This window comes from Felis catus, chromosome D2 (genome assembly GCF_018350175.1).
Source record: "Felis catus isolate Fca126 chromosome D2, F.catus_Fca126_mat1.0, whole genome shotgun sequence".
NCBI lineage: Eukaryota > Metazoa > Chordata > Mammalia > Carnivora > Felidae > Felis > Felis catus.
Window position 1 is genome coordinate 46,145,003 of NC_058378.1, and position 22,316 is coordinate 46,167,318.

Genomic DNA, 22,316 nt, shown 5'->3' on the forward strand with positions numbered 1-22,316 from the left:
TCTCCCTCTCTCCCTGCCCCTCCCCAGCTTGGTCTCTCTCTTCGCTCTCTCTCTCTCACACACACACACAAAATCAAAAAAATTTAAAGGAATAAAATGTTTTGGAAATAAAAAAAAACACATTGTTTCCAGCATCAGAAAAAAAAAAAAAGCTATTTTCATTGGGCAAATAGAAAATAGAGGTTTTTTTTTTAATGTTTATTTATTTTTGAGACAGAGAGAGACATAGCATGAATGGGGAAGGGTCAGAGAGAGAGAGAGAGACACAGAATCTGAAGAAGGCTCCAGGCTCTGAGCTGTCAGCACAGAGCCCGACGTGGGGCTCGAACCCACGGACCGTGAGATCATGACCTGAGCCGAAGTCGGATGCTTAACCGAGTGAGCCACCCAAGCGCCCCAAAAATAGAGTTTTAAATAGCAGGCAAAATCACTGTAAGGTGAACTCGACTGCATCCTGTCAAGCCCCAGCTCTGTATTGGACGTCAAGTACTGCCACAGCCCTTGGCCGAATCATGGAAGGACAACAAATCAATACATAAAAAAATAAATACCCAAGTTACAAAATTCCTAATGTTCCAGATGCAGGAGGATATCGTCTCATGTGGTTTCGAGCAGATTCAAGCATCTACATTACATTCATCCCCAAACCAACCGCTTCTCCCTGACCCCTGTCCTTTGCATCTCTCTGTCCCTCTGTCCTTTCCTCCGTCCCTCTCTCTATTCCTTCCTCCCTCCCTCCCTCCCTCTCTTTTTCTCAACTCTGCCATTGTCATGAGAACAATCCCCGGGCAAGCCTGCTGGTGAAGAGCCAGGGCGCCCCCAGATAACAGCCAGCCACCCCCAGAAGTGAGGCTGACTAGCCAGGCTGCAGCCAATCACAAAGGCATCTGGCAGAGTCCAGAAGAACCTCCCAGTGGAGCACAGTCTGAATTCCCAACTCCCATAATCAAGAGCTAAATAAACCATTATCTTCAGACAGCGTGTTTTGTGGTTGTTTGCTATGCTGCCTCATGGGGCAACAGAAAATCACAACATGGAAGCGTGAACTTGGTTCCCAGGGGAGACAGAACAGCCCAAAAGCACACCTGCCATCAGGCCCCTCATCACCTTGGCTGCATATCTGCTTAAATGTGGTGTTTTGTTTTTTTTTCACCTGCCAATGGAATAGGGTCAGCTTTTTCTGGAGAAGCAAAGGGTTTTGTATCAGTAATCAGTAAAGAAGCAAGACACAGCGGTCCCCACGCGGATGGCCCACCCCCTGGACACCTTACTGCTTACCTGCTAACAGAGAGGCTATGGTGACTGGGTGCTGAGGTGCTCAGACCGGGCTCCAGGGAGCTCTGGGTCTCTGTGCTTCTCTCTGAAACTAACCAAACAGCACGGTACAGGGCATGAGAAGAGGCAAAGAGCATGGCTCTCTTGAATCAAGTGGATATCAGCAGCATGACTTACAAGCTGTGTGACTTATTTACCCTCTCTGAGTCAATTTGCTCACATGAGAAATGGAAATGACAGCTACAGGGGGTTCAGAGGAGGGTTTTTTTTTTTTTTTCTTGAGGGGGAGAATAAAACCTAGTGGCAAAGAGTACCTTGTCTTAGGGACAGAAAACAGTAGTATTAATTTTTTTAAAAACCTCCGATTCAGTTGAAGAGTAGAGACAAGATTATTCTAAAAACCATTCCTTGGACACGCCTACAGCAACAACAGAAACAATCTTTTACAGATTGCTTTTCCTTTTGCTCCACCTAGAAACTAACGAAAAGAAAGTCTTCTGTTATGTTGTGTGTTGAAATGTGTTCTTATCAGCTGGGACAGTTAAAACTCAATAAAAAAAAATTTATGTGCGATTTATATCACACAAAATTCTAGCTCCAGGTGAAGCTGTCCTCAGGACCCAGCCCCTTCCCTGTGGGGGCTCTCTGGAAGAGGGGAGCTTGCCCGGGTTTTCTCTGCCACCACGGCACGGACATCCGGCCCACTCGGGGCGGGAAACGGTAGCGTGGGAGTCTCGGGGCACCATACCCACCTCTGCAGGGGTGCAGACGCTCCAGGGCCCATACTGTTGTGTTCTCGCAGCTCGCCTGATGCAGCCTATGCCTGAGCAGGCAGCTTCTGTCCTGCTGCGCCAAGGAGCTTTCTTCCATGAGTCTCCTCTCCACCTGAAGGTCAAGTGCATCACACATCCACACCCCAAAGTCAAGAGGGGACATTTATATAGACACATACAGACTGGCTGTCAGATTAAGTCAGTTCAGAAGTATCTGTCCACACAGTGAGAGCCTAACAGTGGCAACCAGAATGTGCTCCGGACCCCACCACCCACATGCGTCCTAGAGGTAATTCACTCCCCTCCCCCCATATCAGCGCACTCAAGCACAGCCGCGCCTTTGCTCATGTGCTCCCCTGACTGGCTAGGGTCTCCCTGCTAAGCTCCTCTGTGCCTTCAAGACCCAGAACTATGTTCTTTGTACTTTCAAAGCTCTCCGCTTCTGCCCTCAAGGCAGAGGGAAGTGTCTTTTTGTCACGTTCCCTCATCACATCACTCACATCTCCTTCTATGACACATTATATCATGTTTGCTTGCTTGTCTGTCTGCTCCCACCCCCACCCACCGACCTTACTGTGTGCTTTATGCTTCACTGTAGCTCCTCTGGCTCAATGAATAGGGGCAACATGTTCAGATGCCAAGAAAGAAGGGATCCAAGAAGGAGGACAAGACAGAACAGGCATTTTCTGATTGACTGTGGACAGCATCCACCCCAGCAGTCCCCTCCTCTCCATCCACACTGCCCCTGTGTTAGTCTCGGTCTCAGTTCTCCAACCAGCCCCCTGGACTGGTGCACAGGCGCCCGGCCAGTCTCCAGCCCTGCCTCTCTCCGGTTCCTCTGAAATGCAGACCTCCTTGCATTTCTATCACAGGCACCTCGCTTGCCTCTCCCCAGTCCCAGCACTGCCCCGGCCTCAAGGGGGCCAATGCTGAAGTAATTTCTGCCCCAGAATCCCCACTCCACCCCTGTGCGGTCAGGTGGAGGCTGTCTCCACCTGAGACCACCTTCTGGCTGGGCTTATTTCCCATCCTGTCTTCCCTCCATCACTCCCGCTCTCCTACAGGCACTTACCCAATAAATAACATGCATAAGCATCACCATTTCTGGATTTGTTTGGAGGGAACCCCATGTAAGCCAAATGCCTACTATGTGCCAGCCTCTTACTAGGCAGTGGGGAGCACACGGGGCAGCAAATGTGACAAGTGCAGCAGGGAGACCCTCTGCAGACACAACATAGCAGAGGGAGGGAGGGGCCAGGGACTGTAGGCACAGTCAGGGAAAGTTCCTTGCATGAAGCCTAGTTGAATTTTGACAGGTGACCTGACTCACGGATTACAAACATGTAATGTCATTGTTTTTGTGTAAAGAGCTTCTTTGAAAGATTCCAAGAATCTCAGCCACATTAGAAATCTGGGCTTGCTCAATCGTCTTTACCAGCGCTGCCCAACAGAACTGCAGGGCTGGGATTGTTCTAGATCTTCCGTGTCCAGTATGGTCATCAGCAGCTGCATGTGGCTACTGAGCACTTGAAACGTGGTAGGTATGACCGAGGAGCTGAAGATTTTACTCGCATTTCAATTAACTATAATTTAGCTAATGTAAATGTCAATAGCTCCCCCTAGCTAGTGGCTCCTGGGTTGAGAAGCGCAGATCTACACTGACCTCCGAGATGGTGCCCAGAACCAAGCCAGCCAGCCGTCTAACGTGGAGACCGGCAGAGGTTGGGTATACGGCCACTTCTTCCCAATGAACCCGACAAGCTTCCAGAACTGACTGCAAGGGGAGCCGCCTGCGAGGCTGGTCTTCACACATGGTCAGCAGAATGGAGCTCAAGGGCTCACGGAGCTGCAGAGGCTGGAGAGAAGAGGGGCTGCATGAGAAGCCTGGACAGCTGAGTCCAATACCTTGTCGGGTGTGCGGTGGGGACTAATGGAAACAGATGATCTCATTACCACTAGACAGATACCTGCTCCTTCTGGAGCGTTTGGGGACGGACACAAGATATATCACCGAGGCCACAAAATGCAGAGCAATGATCTCTATGCCAGCTGTGTGAAGTTTGCTCCTTTCTAGTCTGGAATGTTCTTTGGTACCCAGAGAGCACGAACCTGTGCTTGGAATACTTATGAAAAATAGGTGCTTGACAAAGTGGGCATCCACCCATGCCAAGTACACACATCAAACCAGGGATCAGCCTTCAACTCACACCCACCTGGGTAACCTGTCAAATTATTTCTCGATTACTTCTCAAATGCAATTACTTCTCAAATTACTTCCTCAATTACTTTCTGCCAAATTACTTCTCGAATTATTTAGGCGGATCTCACTGGGCCTTTCCCCTAGAATGTGAGCTCCAGAAACATAAGGGCTGTGCCTTTTCATCCTTGGGCATTTCCAATGGTCAGCACAAGGTCAATAATCACTGGTTGAACTTTATGTCACATGCAGCCATGGAGCAAAAGAAAAAATATTTGCTTAAGCATTTCCCTCGTGCATTCAAGTGGCCACCATTTATATTGGGAAAGTCCTCAAATTCAGACTCAAAATCAGGCTTTTTGTCCCGCTCACCTATACCGTGAGTCATTTTCGAGGTAAGGGCTGCCCTACCATTTCCTGCCATGGAGCATCAGTTGTGAATTCCCATCTCCATGTGTAAGAGGGATGCTGCGTTCTGGACTCATACAGCAAATCCCAATGCCTGAACTACAAAGTGGGAGACAGTCCCTGTCTTCAAAGACTTCACAGTCTGATGAGAAATATGGTCACCGAAAGAGACAAGGACTGGGACGCCTGGGTGGTCAGTCAATTAAGCATCCAACTTCAGTTCAGGTCATGATCTCACAGTTTGTAGGTTTGAACCCCGCTTCGGGCTCTGTGCTGACAACTCAGAGCCTGGAGACTGCTTCAGATTCTGTGTCTCCCTCTCTCTCTGCCCCTCTCTTGTTTGCACTCTATCTCTCTCTCTCTAAAAAAAATAAATAAACATTAAAAAGAGAGAGAGAGATAAGGACTCAAGTCTTGGGAAGCACAGACATGGTGATAACACAGAGGAAAAGGTCTAACCCAACCTGGGGAGGGAACGAGGAGCTGGGGGAAAGAACTTGAACTAAATCTCAAAAAGCACACTGGTGTTAACCAGGAGAAAAGTGGAGGGAGGAACCGCAGATAGAAGGAGCAGTATACAGTAAGGATGGCATGTCTGAAAAGAAGGGCACCGTGGGCAGGACAGAGCCCAGGGGAAAATGACAACACAGGGCCCCTTGTTCAAAACTTTTAAGAATTTCAAGACGGTGACATCAGAGCATTACATCAAGCATGGGCCCTTGTAAGCGCAGGGCACTATTTGATTACACAGGCCACACGCCCGTGAAACTGGCCCTGATTATGGAAGAGCTCCAGAGAGGAACCAGAGCTACAGGTAAGAGCCCAATTTGGGGCTCCAGGTATGCCCTGCTGAGAAGTGGAATCTAACCCCATGAGTAGAGTGGGAAGGTAAGAAGGATATCACACGAGGAGGGATGAGAATACAAAGCAACAGGAAACACTGGGATGTTGAATTAGAGAGACAAAGGTGAGATAGAAGGAAGGAAGGGAGGGAGGGAGGAAGGAAGGGAGGGAGGAAAGAAGAGGGAAGGAGGGAAGGAAGGAAGGAAGGAAGGAAGGAAGGAAGGAAGGAGGGAGGGAAGGAAGGAAGGAAGGAAGGAAGGAAGGAAGGAAGGAAGGAAGAAAAAAAGAAGGAAGAGGAGAATTCTCTGGCTCTTGTTACCCTGGTCTAAGAAATTCTTATAGTGTGAGATGAAAATTTGCACACACACACAAACACACACACTCTGTAGTCAAAAGTTTTATACAGTGCTGTGATAAAAGTTTAAAATTTTTCTATGCTTTAAGCTTTCTTGGAGTCTTTAATAAATTACTCTGCAAAATCTTGAAGAGGAAGGTAATAGAGGGAGCATTTTCCCAAATCAATTGAGCACAGAACCCTTTTTCAGGAAAGCATCTCACGTCAGGAACGGCTGCTTTAAAGCCTGTTTTATAAATCTGCATCTATAAAATCCTCTAGTTTGCCACTTCCTCTGAGCGGATAAGTCTTATTTTGCTTGCCAACCCTAAATCGTGGCTGCCTGGATGGCCATGTTGAGTAGCATTCTGCGGTGGTTTCTAAACTCAGCGGGAGCACTTCTGTAACCCTTTGGCAATGCCTTCCTAGAACCCAGGAGGACGGAGTGGTGACACAGAGCTCAAGAGAAGTGGTCCCTGTCCTGAAGAAAACTGCTCCTTAAATCCAAAGACATGACCTGGCAAGACTTTGAGTACCTTGTTTACAGACCTGATTTTGTGGGACATGAAAGCCTGCTGACCAGTAGAGGGTCATTCCTAAAGAATAGACGTGCACCTGCTCAAGAGAAAAAGCACAAGTTAGATTTCAGTCACCTCTGGTATTCCATAGTCCTGCAAACAAAACACAATTCCATTTCCACGTGCGGCAGACAGTGTTGGCCGGCTAGCCCCCCCCCCCCCCTGCAACTCCCATGAACTTCCCGTCTCCCACTCTAGCGGCTTAAAACCACAGCGACTTTGCAAGAGACGCAAGGGGAGTCTGTTAAGGGGCTTTTGAGAAAGCTTTTGCTTTACTGACAATAAGAACACAGTCCATGGTCCCACTTTTTCCTCAATTTTGCCTCGAATGCTGACAACATATATGGATCATAGCTGCCATCTTGGGACCATGAGGCAACAGGCGCCAGAAAAAAGACCAGCAGCTAAAAAGGGTAGAATGTAAATACACAGCCTGGATCCTCGATGACAGTTACTGAGCCGCCGACCAATCCCGAGACTCCTGGTGAAGCAAATACTAACTCTATCTGTGGTGCCAGCCGCTGGACTTTAGGCTTTCTGATGGCGCATAGCTGAAACCATCTGCACGTGTCACACTATGGGACAGCCTGCTTTAAATTTTTTTTTTTATTAATTTTTTTTTCTTTTCCAACGTTTATTTTTTGGGGGACAGAGAGAAACAGAGCATGAACGGGGGAGGGGCAGAGAGAGAGGGAGACACAGAATCGGAAACAGGCTCCAGGCTCTGAGCCATCAGCCCAGAGCCTGACACGAGGCTCGAACTCACGGACCGCGAGATCGTGACCTGGCTGAAGTCGGACGCTTAACCGACTGCGCCACCCAGGCGCCCCATGTCTCTCTTGCTTTCAAAATAAACATTAAAAAATTTTTTAATAATAAAAAGAAAATAATAATAATAAAGTGAGTATTCTACCTGAATACTCATGAGGATTGAGTAAAAAGAACCTGCAAATGGTCACGATAATTTTTTATCATTATCGGACGCAGAGCACTTACATGCCAAGCTCTGCTCCAAGCCTTTTACTTACATTAACTCATTCGGTCCTCACCACCATCCTGTGAGGTTGGTATTTTAATTGTCTCCATTATACAGAAGAGGCGACGCAAAGGCAACTTTGGGAACTTTCCCAAAGAAGACCTAAAGCCAGGCACCAGAGCCTTGGCTATGTTGCTTCTGGATTATACTAAGTTTTCAATCAATGTCAATCTGTTATTGTTGTGGGGCTTCTACTGTAACTGACAAGGCACATTCCCCTTAGGATCACGGGAAATGACTTTTGGGAACTTCAGAAGGGACACGCTGAATTCATAAAACATAGTATGTGGAAAATACACGCTTATTTGAGCCATCCCCTCAGTTAAGTACAAGTGACTTTGGTTTTGGCTTCTGGCATCCCTAGGTCAAGAGCATGTGTCCAGTATCACACGTGCCAATTGTCTCTCTGACCTTATATCCCCAACCCGATCAACCAGCCCTCTGAGGAACGTGACTAGACACCTGCAGACAAGTTCACAGATTTCATCCTCACCTCTGGAGAAATGGTCTTGAGAGCAGATGCTGGAGCCGTGCCCTGAGCACTGCCAGAGGCACCGTCCACACTGGGGAAGTGACCTGGATTCCAAATGCTCTAAGTACCCTTGATGGTGCCTAAGGCCAAAGTGACAACAGGCTTCCTCCCAAATCCCAAATCCAGCCCCTTAGTACATGCTGCCTGGAGAAGGGTGGTGACGGTTTTGAATGCAACTCCTAGTGCCACGGGAAAGAACAGCATGATCGATTGTTGATGTCTGCCATGAGCACAGGATGGGGTGACAGTGGCTTGAGTGACTCAGAGTTAGAGACCAGCGCACACCTTCCACCTGCACTGGAACTCGCCAAGCAGTGGGAAAAATGTCTCTGTGTGCTGGGAGAGCTGGATATTGGCCTGAGGAGAGGAGTCGGCATACATCCTCCAAAGCTCAGGACGGAGCCCAGAGCTGGGGGAGGATTGTGAGCACAGCCTCTGCTGAGACCACTTTCCTGACTGCTCACCTCACCTCCCACAGGACCTGAGCCAAGTTGGATGCAGAGAGGAGCCTGCAGTGGACGGAAGAGAAGAGCAATTAACAGAACTGAATGGTAGGGATGTGTTAAGAGGGGTAATGGCCAGGTGACCTGGCCTACTAAGCACCAGTTTGCCACAATTCACCCCCCAGGAAGCTAAGTCCCTGCATTTCTGGGGTGCATCAGCATGCGCCCCTCTAGTGGCTGCTCAGAAAGTCAGATCCCCCTGGGGTGCCTGGGTGGCTCAGTCGGTTAAGCGTCCAACTTGGGCTCAGGTCATGATCTCACAGTTTGTGAGTTGGAGCCCCACATCGGGCTCTGTGCTGACAGCTCAGAGCCTGGAGCCTGCTTCGGATTCTGTGTCTCATTCTTTCTCTGCCCCTCCTCCACTTGTGCTCTGTCTCTCAAAAATGAATAAAATGTTTACAAAAATTATAAAAAGAAAAGAAAAGAAAAGAAAGTCAGATCCCCTGGCTCCAGCTGTGGCATGTCAGCTGACTCCAGACTGTAGGAGGCACCACCAGAGAGACCCAAACAGAGGGACTGAGAGGCACCCACATCTGCATCTAACACAGGGGTCCAGGGATTTATCCCTGAGATTCTGTCAGTGCAGGGAAGAGTAGAGGGGCTCGGGGTGCTGGGTGTCTGCCTGTGGGTGACAGAGTCAGGGCCACTGCGATGGGGAACTTGATGCTTTCGCTATTGTGATCTGACTTGGAGACACGTGGGCCCAGATAAACCAACCCTGGAAGCCACCAAGCCCCTGTTATCCGAGCCCGAAGGAAACGCAGCCTCCGTTCCAGGACGCCTTCTCCTTCCAAGAGAGGCGGAATGTCCAGGCTGTACTTCTCTCCTGAAAGGATGCCAAGAAGGAGCAGAACTCGCTGATTAAGAGCCCACTATGCCCTGAGGGCTGTGTGCCTGCCTTACACCACCTTCTCCTTAGATTTTCTTCTTATGGGGGCGCCTGGGTGGCTCAGTCGGTTAAGCATCCGACTTCAGCTCAGGTTATGCTCTCGTGGTTCATGAGTTTGATCCCCACATGGGGCTCGCTGCTGACAGTGCAGACCCCACTTCGGATCCTCTGTCCCCCCCCCGCCCCCCCCCCGGCCCCTGCCCTCCTTACTCTCTTTCTCTCTCTCTCTCTCAAAAGTAAATAAACATTTAAAAAAAGAATTTCTTCTTTTAAAAATTGAATATAATGTTTACTAGACCTTTTGCTATCCAGAAGCAAAACAAGTCCGTGAAAAAACTAAAATTACCGCTGATGTTGCCACCCAGAAATAATCACTGCAGGCACCTTGGTGTATATATTTTTAGAACTCTCTCTCTCCCCTGTGTGTGTGTGTGTGTGTGTGTGTGTGTGTGTTTATTAAACCAGGGTCACATTATACATGCATATATTTAGGTTCTTTTCAAGCCATTAAATAAGCCCCCACAGCCTCATTTTAATGCTATCTTATTTACTGGACATTGTTTCCAGTTTATCACTAATGTCAACAATACAACAATAAACATTACTGCAGTTAAATCAGTCTTTACTCCTACCTTGGGATCAACTCCTGGTTGGGGACGTTTTAGGGTTTTGCTACATGCTGCCACGGGTACCCATGGCTCAGACCGTGTACCCACAACTTTTCCAACACTTCTTTTTGAATATTTATAATAATCTGATAGACTAAGTCAAATTAACCCCGTTTTATAGGTGTAGAAATTGAAGCTCAGAGAAGGTGACCTGTCTTCATCGAATAACTAAAAGACTGGCAAAAAAAAAAAAAAAAGCCTGGGAATAATATTCTTTTTTTTTTTTTTTTTTTTTTAATTTTTGGGACACAGAGAGACAGAGCATGAACGGGGGAGGGGCAGAGAGAGAGGGAGACACAGAGTCAGAAACAGGCTCCAGGCTCCGAGCCATCGGCCCAGAGCCTGACGCGGGGATTGAACTCACGGACCGCAAAATCGTGACCTGGCTGAAGTCGGACGCTTAACTGACTGCGCCACCCAGGCGCCCCGGGAATAATATTCTTTAAATCCATTCTGCCTCAGTGTTCCTCGGTGCTAAACTGCGAGCTGGGGATGCCACCCCGAGGACAGATCCAAAGTCCTAGGACCAGGCCTTTCCCCGGGACAGGCCCAAAGGTGCCACAGAGATGCCCCACAACTTACCTGAGATGCGGCGGGCTGTTCATCGTCACTCTGTTCCTGTAGCAGTTCGGGGGCCTTGAAAGGAGCAGCCTCTATGTGAGAAATGTGGTTCTGGAAAGAAAGACTTCCGGCTGCAGACAGCAGGGCTGACCAGGGACAGACCACATAGTCCGAGGAATCTGAAAACAAGGCCATGATGGGAGTACAGAGACATGACCACTGTTCGGAGGGCCAGTTGTAGGACTGCAACCAGCAGGTGCCCCTGGGATGGACTGAGCAATGCCCAGGGAAACATGAAGTGGATACAACCCTGATACATGCGTGCACAAGACCACGTGTTACCAAGGGCGACCACAGTGGTGGCCAGGAAACCAGCCTCCTGCATCAAATTCCTCAGTGCCCCAAGCGTCTCAAGGTCAGAGGTCCACTTGGAAATAAGCCCAAGTCTGAGTTCTTTGGAGCCAAGCCTGGGACCAAGGCAGCTGGTCTTCTGGGCGTACTGTAGGGGTTCATCAGTCTCCCCTCCCCCATCCCGGAACCGACACCCGGGGCAGGGAGGAGGGAGTGAAGACTCAGGGGGAGGGTGAAACTGAATGAAGGTAGAGGTGCACAGCAGCCTCCTTTATCTTCCCACACTGGGACCCGCCTGATTGCTCATGTGGTCTCACTCATGTGTGGGGAGCCTCGGCTGCGGTCTCGCGGGTGACTTCGGAGCTGACATGTGAGTGCGCGTGCTCAGCCTTTGTTCCAGTTATTAACGTAAGGCTTCGCAGCTCCAAATTCACCTTTCATTACCTGCTCCCTGAAGCAAGCTCTCCTTTACAGCGAGTGCGACATGCAGCTTTCTCAGTAGAGGGCGCTAGAGAGACATGGCGGGAGGCGGGGCCCTCCTGCTGTTTCGGGTCTCAGAGCGCGGGCGGGGGGACACTTGGCGACGCTCGGCCCTGACATAGCACCCGTGGTCCAGCACGCACCTCCCGACCCCAAGTGATCACTGCTTCTGCACAGACGCCGCGGGCTCCAGGCCTCCTGGCAGCACTAGCTCTGGAAGTTATGTCTCCCCGTTACCCTCCTCCATCCAGAGGGTCACCCTCGCCCCTGGTGGCGATTCCTGTGCCTCGCTTGTCCAGTGAATGCCAGACCCTTCTGGCCCGGCAAAGCAGCGAACTTCGCCTTCATCGTGGGCTCCAAGCACAGCAATTCCAGCAAATCTGAACCCCGATCTGGGGAAGGGGCTTCCCTTCCAAGTTTGTCCCTCACTGGTACTTCCTCAGTCCTGGGGAACCATATCTTACAATTACTCTTCTGTTGGAATTTAATAATTCTTTATATTAACCTCCCTCCCGCTCTTTAGACCACCTAGCATGTGGGTTCTAGCCCCTGATGGGGCACAGGTGATACACCATCTGGCAGGAGACAATATGGGAGTGTCAGCAGGGCAGCCCCCTGCCTCCTGTCCCTTATGCTCAGACCATCCAGGTGTTGGGAGAGGCCCATATAGCTGCAGCCACTGTCTCCCTAGAAGCAAGGCCTTTTTTCAACTCTGCTGCATGCCATGGGTCCGAGAGACAGGCCTGCCTTCCCAGGGCAACTCCATAGGCAGGTGTCATTTGGCTACTTGATCTAATGCTTTGGACTGATAACAGATCTGAGAAGCAGCAGTCAGAGATGGCTTGGGAAGCTTTGCATTCAACTCCCTGCAATTCATATGGCCCAAACACCCTCTTACCTTCACGAATGTCTTCCAGGAGCCGCTCCGCAGCTAGGTACAAGAGGGACCAGATTTCCTCCTCCGACAGAGCTTCGCCCCTGACCTGCAGGGCGCTGGCCAGGGTCACAGAGGCCGGGCTCATGCCTGCAGAGACATGCGTGTGGCAGAGTCCCCACAACGTCCACCAGCTCTCTGGGCCCATACTCACCGCTCCAGCCCAGGCACAGCCCAGCCCCCTCTGCAGCCTGGCAACACCATGTTTTCATCACCTGCATCCCCGGGGCTGGGCACAGGGCTAGGCACACAGAGGAAGCTACAGAAATGTTTTCCGGGGGGATCTGCAAGGCTGCCTGGCTGAATCAGTGAATGAGGAAATAAACTCCGAAAGGAAAGCTTAGGCGAATGAATGAATGAATGAATGAATGAACAAATGAACCATGAGAATGGCACCGCCCTCTGAGCTGGGCTGCCCTGTTGAAAAGAGCTCCCTTGGCCCAGGTAGCATCCTCTGCCTGCTCTCCTCTCTGTCTGGGAAAGTAGGTTAACGGCATTTTTTTTTTAAATCTCCACTACATGATTCATGGCTTTTCCCCTGCCACACACCGAGTCAGATGTGGCGCCAGCACCAGCCCTGTCTGTAATGATCACGACACCTGCCTGAGGAGTGAAAATCACTGGAAAGAAGGCGAGTCCTGTGTTTTGAAAAAGTGCAGGCTCAGGGAAGCGCGGGACTGACCCGCCGGAGGAGGGGTGAGGGAGGCTGGTCTTCTCTTTTCCTCTCTTCTTAGAAGGGCTCCTTTCGACCAAAGCTGACATTTAAATGTCTGTCCTCCTGACACAGCTGCCACCCACTAATCTCCAGCCCCAGGTGGGGTGACAGCAGGAAGAGGCCAGGCAGGCTTTTCCTAATCCATTTACGTCATTGATCTTTTCTGCGGCCTCAGGGAGGGCGGGAGGGCGGTGTGGGGGGCAGGGCGGGGAGAGCACTTTATGGCACCCTCATCCCTCTGTCCAACATGGCCAAGCCAAGCTCTCCACTCACCACCTGCTCAGCTCTACGTACGCCTGTAGTCCAACCTCCTCCAGCCTCAGGAAGAGAGTTGGACTCCCAGAAGAAAAAAGCCTTGCACGTCCTCCTCTCCCCTGGGGACCAGAGGTGTGCTGGAGCCAGACCTAGGCCGGAAGCTTGATGTGTGAGATGTTACAACAAGGAGTCTGCAAAGAAAGCCCGTCATTCCCATTGGCAGACAGGAAGGCAGTCCAAGGTCACCCAGGTACAAAGTAATAGATTCAAAGCTAAAGTGCAGGGCCCCTCTTGTCTTTCTTTTTTCTCTTCCTCCTACTTCTTTATCTAAACTTGGCTTGAGACATATGGATTAGGCATCCCCATGCTGCCACATGTTCCCAGCTCTCTGCAGCCACCGTAAAAGGCTACTTATTAGAGAACAAACAAAGGGACAAGATTAGGACTCTCAAATACGAAATCTCTGAATCTCAAGATTTCTCACAAATGTGGTGTGGTTTGTTTTCCCATCACTATATGACTAGAAAAAAATTGCATTAAAAGTATTTTAGGCTGGTGGGGTGTGGCTAGTCAAGACCATCATTTCAATATAGTAATTCAACTTTCAACAAATAGTGCTGGATTCATCATGGGAGAAAGAAAAAAAAACCCTCTTCTCTTATATAAAAATTAACTCAGGGCACCTGGGTGTCTCAGTCGATTGAGAGTCCGACCTTGGCCCAGGTTAAGATCTGGGGCACCCGGGTGGCTCAGTCGGTTGGGCGACCGACTTCAGCTCAGGTCATGATCTCACGGTCCATGAGTTAGAGCCCCACGTCAGGCTCTGTGCTGACAGCTCGGAGCCTGGAGCCTGCTTCGGATTCTGCGTCTCCCTCTCTCTCTGCCCCTCCCCTGCTCATGCTCTGTCTCTCTCTGTCTCAAAAATAAATAAAAACATTAAAAAAAAAAAAAGGATCTCACAGTTCGTGAATTCAAGCTCCACATCAGGCTTGCTGCTGTCAGCACAGAGCCTGGAACCTGCTTCGGATCCTCTGCCCATTTCTCTCTCCACCCCTCTTCTACTCATGCTCTCTCTCTCTCTCTCTCTCTCTCTCTCTCAGAAATGAATAAACATTTAAAAAAACTAAAAATTAACTGAAAATGAATCATAGACCTAATATAGAACATAAAACTGTAAGTTTTTAGGAAATAACACATCGAGGCAAATATTCAGGATCTAGGATGAAGCAAAGAGTTCTTAGATTTGACACTGACATCATAGCTTAGCCTCGCCTACCTTACATGTGTTCAGAACACTCAGATTAGCCTACAGTTGGGCAAAATCACCTAACACGAAGCCCGTTTTATAATAGAGTGTTGAATATCTGATGTAATTTATTGAACACTGTACTGAAAGTGAAAAATAGAATGGTTTAAGCGTTTCGGTTGTTTACCCTGTGACCACCTGGCTGACCGGGAGCTGAGGCTCCAGGCCACTGCCCAGCATCACGAGAGAGGATTGTAGTGCATCCTGCTAGCCTAGAAAAGGATCAAAATTCAATGTCTGAAGTACAGTTTCCACTGAATGTGTGTGGCTTTTGCACCATCGTAAAGTCAAAAACTTGTAACTCAAGCCATTACAAATTGGGGTCATCTATAAATAAAGAACTCTTGGGAAGCCTGGGTGGCTGAGTTGGTTAAGCGTCCGACTTCGGCTCAGATCATGATCTCACGGTTCAAGAGTTTGAGCCCCGTGTCAGGTTCTGTGCTGACAGCTCAGAGCCTGGAGCCTGCTTGGGATTGTGTGTGTGTGTGTGTGTGTGTGTGTGTGTGTGTGTGTTTGTGTGTGTGTGTCTCTTTCCGCCCCTCCCCCACTCACGCTCGGTCTCTGTCTCAAAAATAAATAAACACTAAAAAAAAAGTATAAATAAAGAACCCTCACAATTCACTGTAAAAAGACAACCTAATTTTAAAACGGGTAGAGACGTCAACTGTGCTTCAATAATAAATAAATTCAAAGTAGAATAAAAAAAATGACTACAATAGGCAAAACTGAGAGTGTCACAGGCCAACTGGAATGTATGGCCACCCAAATCTTTTTTTTAAAATGGGCAAAGACTATGAACATACATTTCTCCAAAGATGTACAAATAACTGATAAGCACATGAAAAGTGCTCAACCTAATTAGTCATTAGGTAAATGCAAATCAAAACCACAATGTGATACGATTTCAGATCTATAAGGATGGTTGTAACCAAAAAGTGTTGACAAAAATGTGGAGAAATTGGAACCCTCACATATTGCTGATAGGGGTGTAAAATAAGGTAGCCACTTTGGAAAACGGTTCAGCAGTTCCTCAAAGAGTTAATCATAGAGTTACCATGAGACTCCACAATTCCACTCCTTGGTATATACCCAAGACAAATGAAAGCATATGTGACACCAAAACTTACGCACAAACATTCATAGCTGCATCCTTGATAATACCCAAAAAGTGGAAACAACCCAAACGTTCCTTAACTAATGAATGAATATACAAAATTGTATCCACATACAATGGAATGCTATCTGGCCGTAAAAAGGAACAAAGTCCTGCTACATGCTGCAAGATAGATGAATCTTTTTTCTTATACCCCTTTATTAAGGTGTAACTGACATACAAAAAGCTGTATATATTTAACGTATGCAACCCGATGAGTTTAGAGATAAGTACATATTCATGAAACCATCACCACGATCTATGCCATACAAGACCGATGAATCTTGAAAACAATCTGCCAAGTAAAGGAAGTCAGCCACTAAAGGTCACACTTCATATGATTGCATTCATAGGAAATATTCAGAAGAGGCGAATGAATAGAAATGGAAAGATCAGTGGTTTGGCAAGGGTTTGGGGGAAGGGCAGGTGGAGAGTGACTGAAGTGGGTATAGATTTCTTAACAGCTTGATGACAATACTCTGGATTAGTTGTGATAGTTACACAATCTTGTGAACATACCAAAAACTTCTGAATTGTGAACATTAAAGGGTGACTTATGGTATGTGAATTACACCATAAATATGAATAATTTTTTTTAATTTTTTTTACATTTATTTATTTTTGAGAGACAGAGAGACAGAGCGTGAGCAGGGGAGGGGCAGAGGGAGAGGGAGACTCAGAATCAGAAGCAGACTCCAGGCTCCGAGCTGTCAGCACAGAGCCCGACGTGGGGCTGGAACCCACAAACCGTGAGATCATAACCTGAGCCTAAGTCGGACGCTTAACCGACTGAGCCACCCAGGTGCCCCCATAACTGTGAATAATTTTTAAGAGAAAAGCAAGGAATGGAAAGGAACTTATAGTTAAAAGACAGATCATGAGGTGCGTGGGTGGCTCAGTCAGTTAAGCATCTGACTTCAGCTCAGGTTGTGATCTTGCAGTCCATGAGTTCCAGCCCCACGTCAGGCTCTGTGCTGACAGTGCAGAGCCTGGAGCCTACTTCAGATCCTGTGTCTCCCCCTTCTTTCTGCCCCTCCCCCATTCTCTCTCTCTCTCTCTCTCTCTCTCAAAAATAAATAAACATTTAAAAAATTTTTTAAAGACAGATCAAATTAATAAATGAGTAAAAGTAAATATAGTATCTAGGAATGTACATGTGAGGGACAAAGCTACAGAAACAAGAGGATGACTGTAAAAGTCTGGATAATGATTACCTTTGGGGGAGTGAGGGCCTGTGATTGAGATGGAAGATATGGAAGGGTTTCTGGAATGGGGGGCAAAGTCCTATTTCTTAGCCTCAGTGATGGCTCAAATAAGGTGTTCATCTTACAATGACTCAGTATGCTAAACATTTGTTGTAACGGTTCTCTGGGTCCGTTCTTTTACGATAAGTTTAAAACAATTTCAAGCATTGCCCTGCTAAAAATGTTTTTAGGCAAATCCAAAAAATAGCACTCCATTTCCACCTCCTTTCTTGAAATACAAATCCAGCAATTTTCATCAGTTATGTTAGACTCTATCTGAAATGCTGCCAACAAATGCCAACCAGATTAAGAGGCCCAACCATTCTTTCCATCTAGGGTGGATAAGGAAACAGCCAACATCTAGAAAAGCACAAAACTGCTCGGGTTGGCTAGTCAAACACCCCTCTCTGTGGTTGGAACCAAGAGTTCTTTGAGGCTTGAAGTTGCCATTCTCGTTGCTGGTGTATCAGGATTACAGCTTCCACGTCAAAGGCAACAAACCCCCAAACACAGGAGGTAATGCCTGTGAACTAGTCATCAGCCTCTCCATTAAAAAAAAACAAAATACGACAACAACAAACCCATCCCACTGTTCCAAGACATGTGCATGCTCCCACTGCAGAAAGAAATGTCTACATACTGCTTTTCTGTACAAACTCTCTCTGACCCCAGGGCCACAGATGAACGTGACATTCTGTCCACAGGAGTGAGTTGTGCCTCCAGGGAGTGCCAACACTTGGGAACCATTGGTGGCCCCGAATTTCCACGGCAGCCCTGACCACACCCCTCCACTCTGGTAGGCAGTAACCTGTTTGGGGATATACTTCAGGGACTCCATTTCAGTCCACTAGTCCTTAAGAAGCAACCCAAATATATGTTAACATTGCAATATTGCAAATTCCATTTCAGGGCCAGCTGACAACACCAATACAAGGAGACACTCCCTAGAGCTTACTGTGCACCGGGCACTGTTCCAAGGGCTTTATGTGCACCAGTCCCAGTTTATGAGACAGCCGCCATCAGCCCTGCCCCGGCATGCAGTGATGCCTCCAGGCTTGCATCCAAGTGTTTGTCTACACAGTCTGGTGGTGAGGTACCACTGCACCGTGAACTGGAAGGGGACCATTAACCATCTAAGGGACAGAGAGATCCCACCACACAGATAAACCCTGCCTTCCTGCCAGTGAGGAAGCTCTGGGAAAGCGTCCAGCCCATGGCCATGCTTCTGGGGGGGCAGCTCTGTTGTCTCTCATTCACTTCCCAGGCTCACACCTCTGTGGGCCAAGTCCTGTATGTTGACTCGATTCTCCGAACGCTTCTGCAGTCATCTCGTAACCCAAAAGTCTCCTCCATCTGAGGCCTCATTGCTGTTCAGGAGTTTCTTCAGGCTCCCTTCCGTAAGTTCCCACGCTATGGTGCATTCTGTCTCTAGGGACTCTCCTCTACTGGCCTCCGGCTTCATAGCCCTTCTCTGGTCTGGCTCGGCCTAGAAGCTCTGCCCATGCCCTCGACATCCTTGCCTCAGCCATCCCTTTATTTAACAAATCCTACCAAGGAGTTAGTATATTTTAAGCTGTAAATAGAAACATGAAAATATAACATCTTACCCTTGCAAGTCTTACATTCTAGTGGGGATGGGCAGAGGGGCACCGATACCGAACAGGTAAACAGAGGAACAAAATAAGTCCACAGAGAGATAGACTATGAAGAAGAGGTAGACAAGGCTGTGCACTTGAGCCGGAGTGGTCAAGGAAGGCACCATATGAGCTGAGACTTGAAGGTTGAGAAGGTGCCTGCGAGGGAAGTGGAAGGGACAAGGCACACTGCCTCTGGTCTCGTGGGGACAGCCAGTGGGTGACCACTCCCTCCCTGAAACACTACCCGTTGCTTCAGATCCCGGTTTCCCGTGACTCCCTCTCGCTGTCCCTGGAATGTCATCCCCCAGGATGCTAGCTCCGGCCCTGTGCTGGTTTCCTATGGCTGCTGGGACAAATTACCACCAGCCTGATGGATGAAAGCAACAGAAATTTATCATCTCAGAGAAATCAGTTTCACTGAGCTGAAATCGGGCTGTGGGCAGGGCCGCAGTCCCTCCAGAAGTTCCAAGGTAGGGTCTGCTCCTTGTCTCTTCCTGTTTCTGGTGGCAGCCAGCATTTCTTGACTTGTGGCCACATCATTCTAATGTCTGCCTCCATGGTCTCATCACCTTCTCCTCTTCTATTTTAAATCTCCCTCTGTCTGCCTCTTACAAAGATATTTGTGATTGTATCTAGTAGGGCCTGCCTAGATGATCCAGGATAATCTCCCCATTTCAAGACCCTTTAACCTCATCACATCTGCAGTTGTTTTTGCCATTTAAGGTAGTATTCATGGATTCCACAGATCAGGATGTATATATCTTTTTTGTGGTGGGGGGAAGCATTGTTCAACCTACCACCAGCTCTTTTTCATTCAACAGTCTACTGTTGGCTAAAAAAAGACGTGAGCTCTGGGAGGTTGAAACTCCAGCTCCCTAACTTCCTGGCTATGTGAGCTTGGGCACAGAGCATATATATACTTAACCTCTCTGAGCCTCAGTTTTGTCATCTGGGATGTAATGTTAATCATAGCATCTACCTCATGTAACTGTTAGGAAATTATATTCAAGGGCTCAGTATGTAAAATGTGATGAACACATCTTATTTCCATTCCTTTCCATCTCTGCTCTAACTACCCAGAAAGGGATTTTAAGCATCAAAGCTGCTGAGAAGTTTCCAAGTATGAGATTCTTAAGATATGGTGTTAATTGTTTCCATCTGTCTGCCGGGACTGAGGTGCTATAAACAACCCATTTTAAACCTTAGCAAAATGCCTAAAATATCTCAAGGTCCCCAAAATAGACACCCTAGGGAGGAACCAGGGAAGGATGTGGGGCTCCCAAGGAATCAAAGCTCTCAGAATGATCCTTTTTGCCTTCCTCCTTTTGGTCCTTATGTTTCCCTTCATTCCTTCTCCCTTTGGACATTCATTAAAAACCATCTGCTTGCACTCAGACCAAAATCTGAGCAAAACTTTCCAGAAGGCAAATGGCATCATTCCCCCAGGAGGAAAAGTCAGCTTCTGCCTCATCTGGGCTCCATTGAAAGCCTCATCTGGGCTAAAGGTGTGAGGGCTCTTAACTTCCGGCACTCTCCTACTGGGAGATCCTTGGAAGCTGATCTCAGTTCTGAGTTCTTCACACAGATCCTGCCCTACTGCCCTATATAAATACTGGCTGTAGCACCAACGTAGTGTGACCTTGAGCAAGAGCACTCTCAAAATCTCTTCTCCCCGCTGTAAAATGGAGATGATACGTCCTGCCTTACAAGATGGTTGTGAGAAGCAGAACAAGCTAATGAGAACATGGCAACTAGCAGATGTCCTACCTTACTTCAGTGTTCCCAGATGGAACCTTGCATTTGTAGATAAGAGAATGGATGTTCCAGTACAGAAAAACATTTAGAGTGTTTTAGAGGAGGGTTTTTCTCATCGCCCATATTTGCTTACATTCGACTTACCTCGTATTTGCTACATTCCTATAAAACCCGTGCTGGTAAGACCAGTTTTTTATTTGAGTAAATGCATTCAGGGAAACTGCATATTTTATAGGAAATGGAAAATGAGTATTGGACAACAATAGAAGGTAATTATCTATTTCTTTTAAATCCTTGAATTCTTGCCAGATAATATTGCCTTCCAATGGTCCCAAAGCCTGGTCTTTCATTGTGAAAGGAGCCATTCGTTTGAGAAATGTGAAAGCCTAGGGTTCCAGACAGACTTTCTTCTTGACATAATCGGAAGAATTTAAGTAAAATGTCAAAAATATAATTCACTGTTATTAATGCACTTCGTGTTCCACCTGTGTCCTTTGGGCCTGCTTGGCCTTTAGGAAGAGCTGTATCTTCCTTTTCTAAGGCTGCAGGGCCAGTTTTAATGTAATTCATACTCAGAGATGATTGATCGAGTCCTCACCAATTTTACTTGAAGGCAATGCCTTCCAAGGAGAATAGCCCTTTGCAGCTTATAGAGTGTGCATACATTTTTGTGATTCCCACAAAAATCCTTCAAGGCAAGGCAAAATGATCCCCATATCCAGATGAGGAAACTGAGAATTTAACTGACTTAAGGTCCCCAAATTTGCATGGCTAGTCAGTGTCATTTAAGTTTCTAAAGGAGGGGGTGGTGGGCTTGTAAGCTAACAAGACTAATTGAAGCTACGTATGTTTAGATCATTATTCAGTTTATTCAAAGTTGTGAATTTTAGGTGAGACTCAGTCTTGTTAGGTTGATAAGAATGGTCTGGTATTTCAGGACAGCTGCTTTGGGGCTGTAGAAAAACAATAATAATAAAATAAAATAAAGTTGTGAATTTTAACAGCTGCTGTCTTGAGCCTTCAAATTCAGCTTTAAAGTATTAAGATCCATTCATCTGGTGATTTATATATAAAAAGAGCTACTTCACATGATTTTTTTTTAATGTTTTTTTTTGAGAGAGAGAGAGAGAGAGAGCAGGGGAGGAGCAGAGAGAGAGGGAGACACAGAATCTGAAGCAGGCTCCAGGCTCTGAGCCGTCAGCACAGAGCCTGACATGGGGCTTAAACTCATGAACCACAAGATCATGACCTGAGCCAAAGTCGAATGCTTAACCGGCTAAGCCACCCAGGCGCCCCTATTTCACATGATATTTGACTAATGTTCACCTAATTTATAATATAACTGTTGTCAGCAGTTCTCCAGAGAGCCAGGTTTATGGATATATATGAAGTTAAATATATTTATTTGAATTTAAATATATTTGTTTAAATATAAATTATATTTATAATTTTTTTTGTTTAAATTGGCTCACATGAATGCGGGGCTGGCAAGTCTGAAATCCACAGGACAGACTAGTGGGCTAGAAACGTGTAGGAGTTGATGTTGTTGTCTTTTTGTTTTTAAGTTTATTTATTATTTATTTTGAGAGAGAGAGAGTAAGTAGAGGAGGGGCAGAGAGAGAGAGGGAGAGAGAGAATCCCAGAATCCCAAATAGGCTCTGTGCTGTTAAGCGTGGAGCCCCGATGCAGGGCTCAGTCCCACAAACCATGAGATCATGACCTGAGCCAAAATCAAGAGTCAGATGCTCAACCAACTGAGCCACTCAGGCGCCCTGATGCTATAGTCTTGAGGCACAATTTATTCTCCTTTGAAGGAACCTCGGTTTTGCTTTTAAGGTTTTTCAACCGACTGGCTTAGGCTCACCCACATTACATATATTCCTTAATTT

The 22,316-nt window shown here is 47.4% G+C and overlaps 1 protein-coding gene across 7 annotated transcripts in view; it reads right to left on the minus strand.

Moving 5' to 3' along the window:
* FRMPD2 (FERM and PDZ domain containing 2) overlaps nucleotides 1-22,316 on the minus strand; it is a 101,283-nt gene that overhangs the window by 73,646 nt on the left and 5,321 nt on the right. For all 7 annotated transcript variants that reach the window (XM_023240653.2, XM_023240649.2, XM_023240654.2 and 4 more), the window contains 6 exons: nucleotides 12,327-12,452; nucleotides 10,619-10,776; nucleotides 6,380-6,445; nucleotides 3,712-3,903; nucleotides 2,028-2,160; nucleotides 1,279-1,366 (listed from right to left, as the gene is read on the minus strand). In XM_023240653.2, coding sequence (XP_023096421.2) covers nucleotides 1,279-1,366; nucleotides 2,028-2,160; nucleotides 3,712-3,903; nucleotides 6,380-6,445; nucleotides 10,619-10,776; nucleotides 12,327-12,452 — 763 coding nt within the window. The remainder of the gene's footprint in view (nucleotides 1-1,278; nucleotides 1,367-2,027; nucleotides 2,161-3,711; nucleotides 3,904-6,379; nucleotides 6,446-10,618; nucleotides 10,777-12,326; nucleotides 12,453-22,316) is intronic.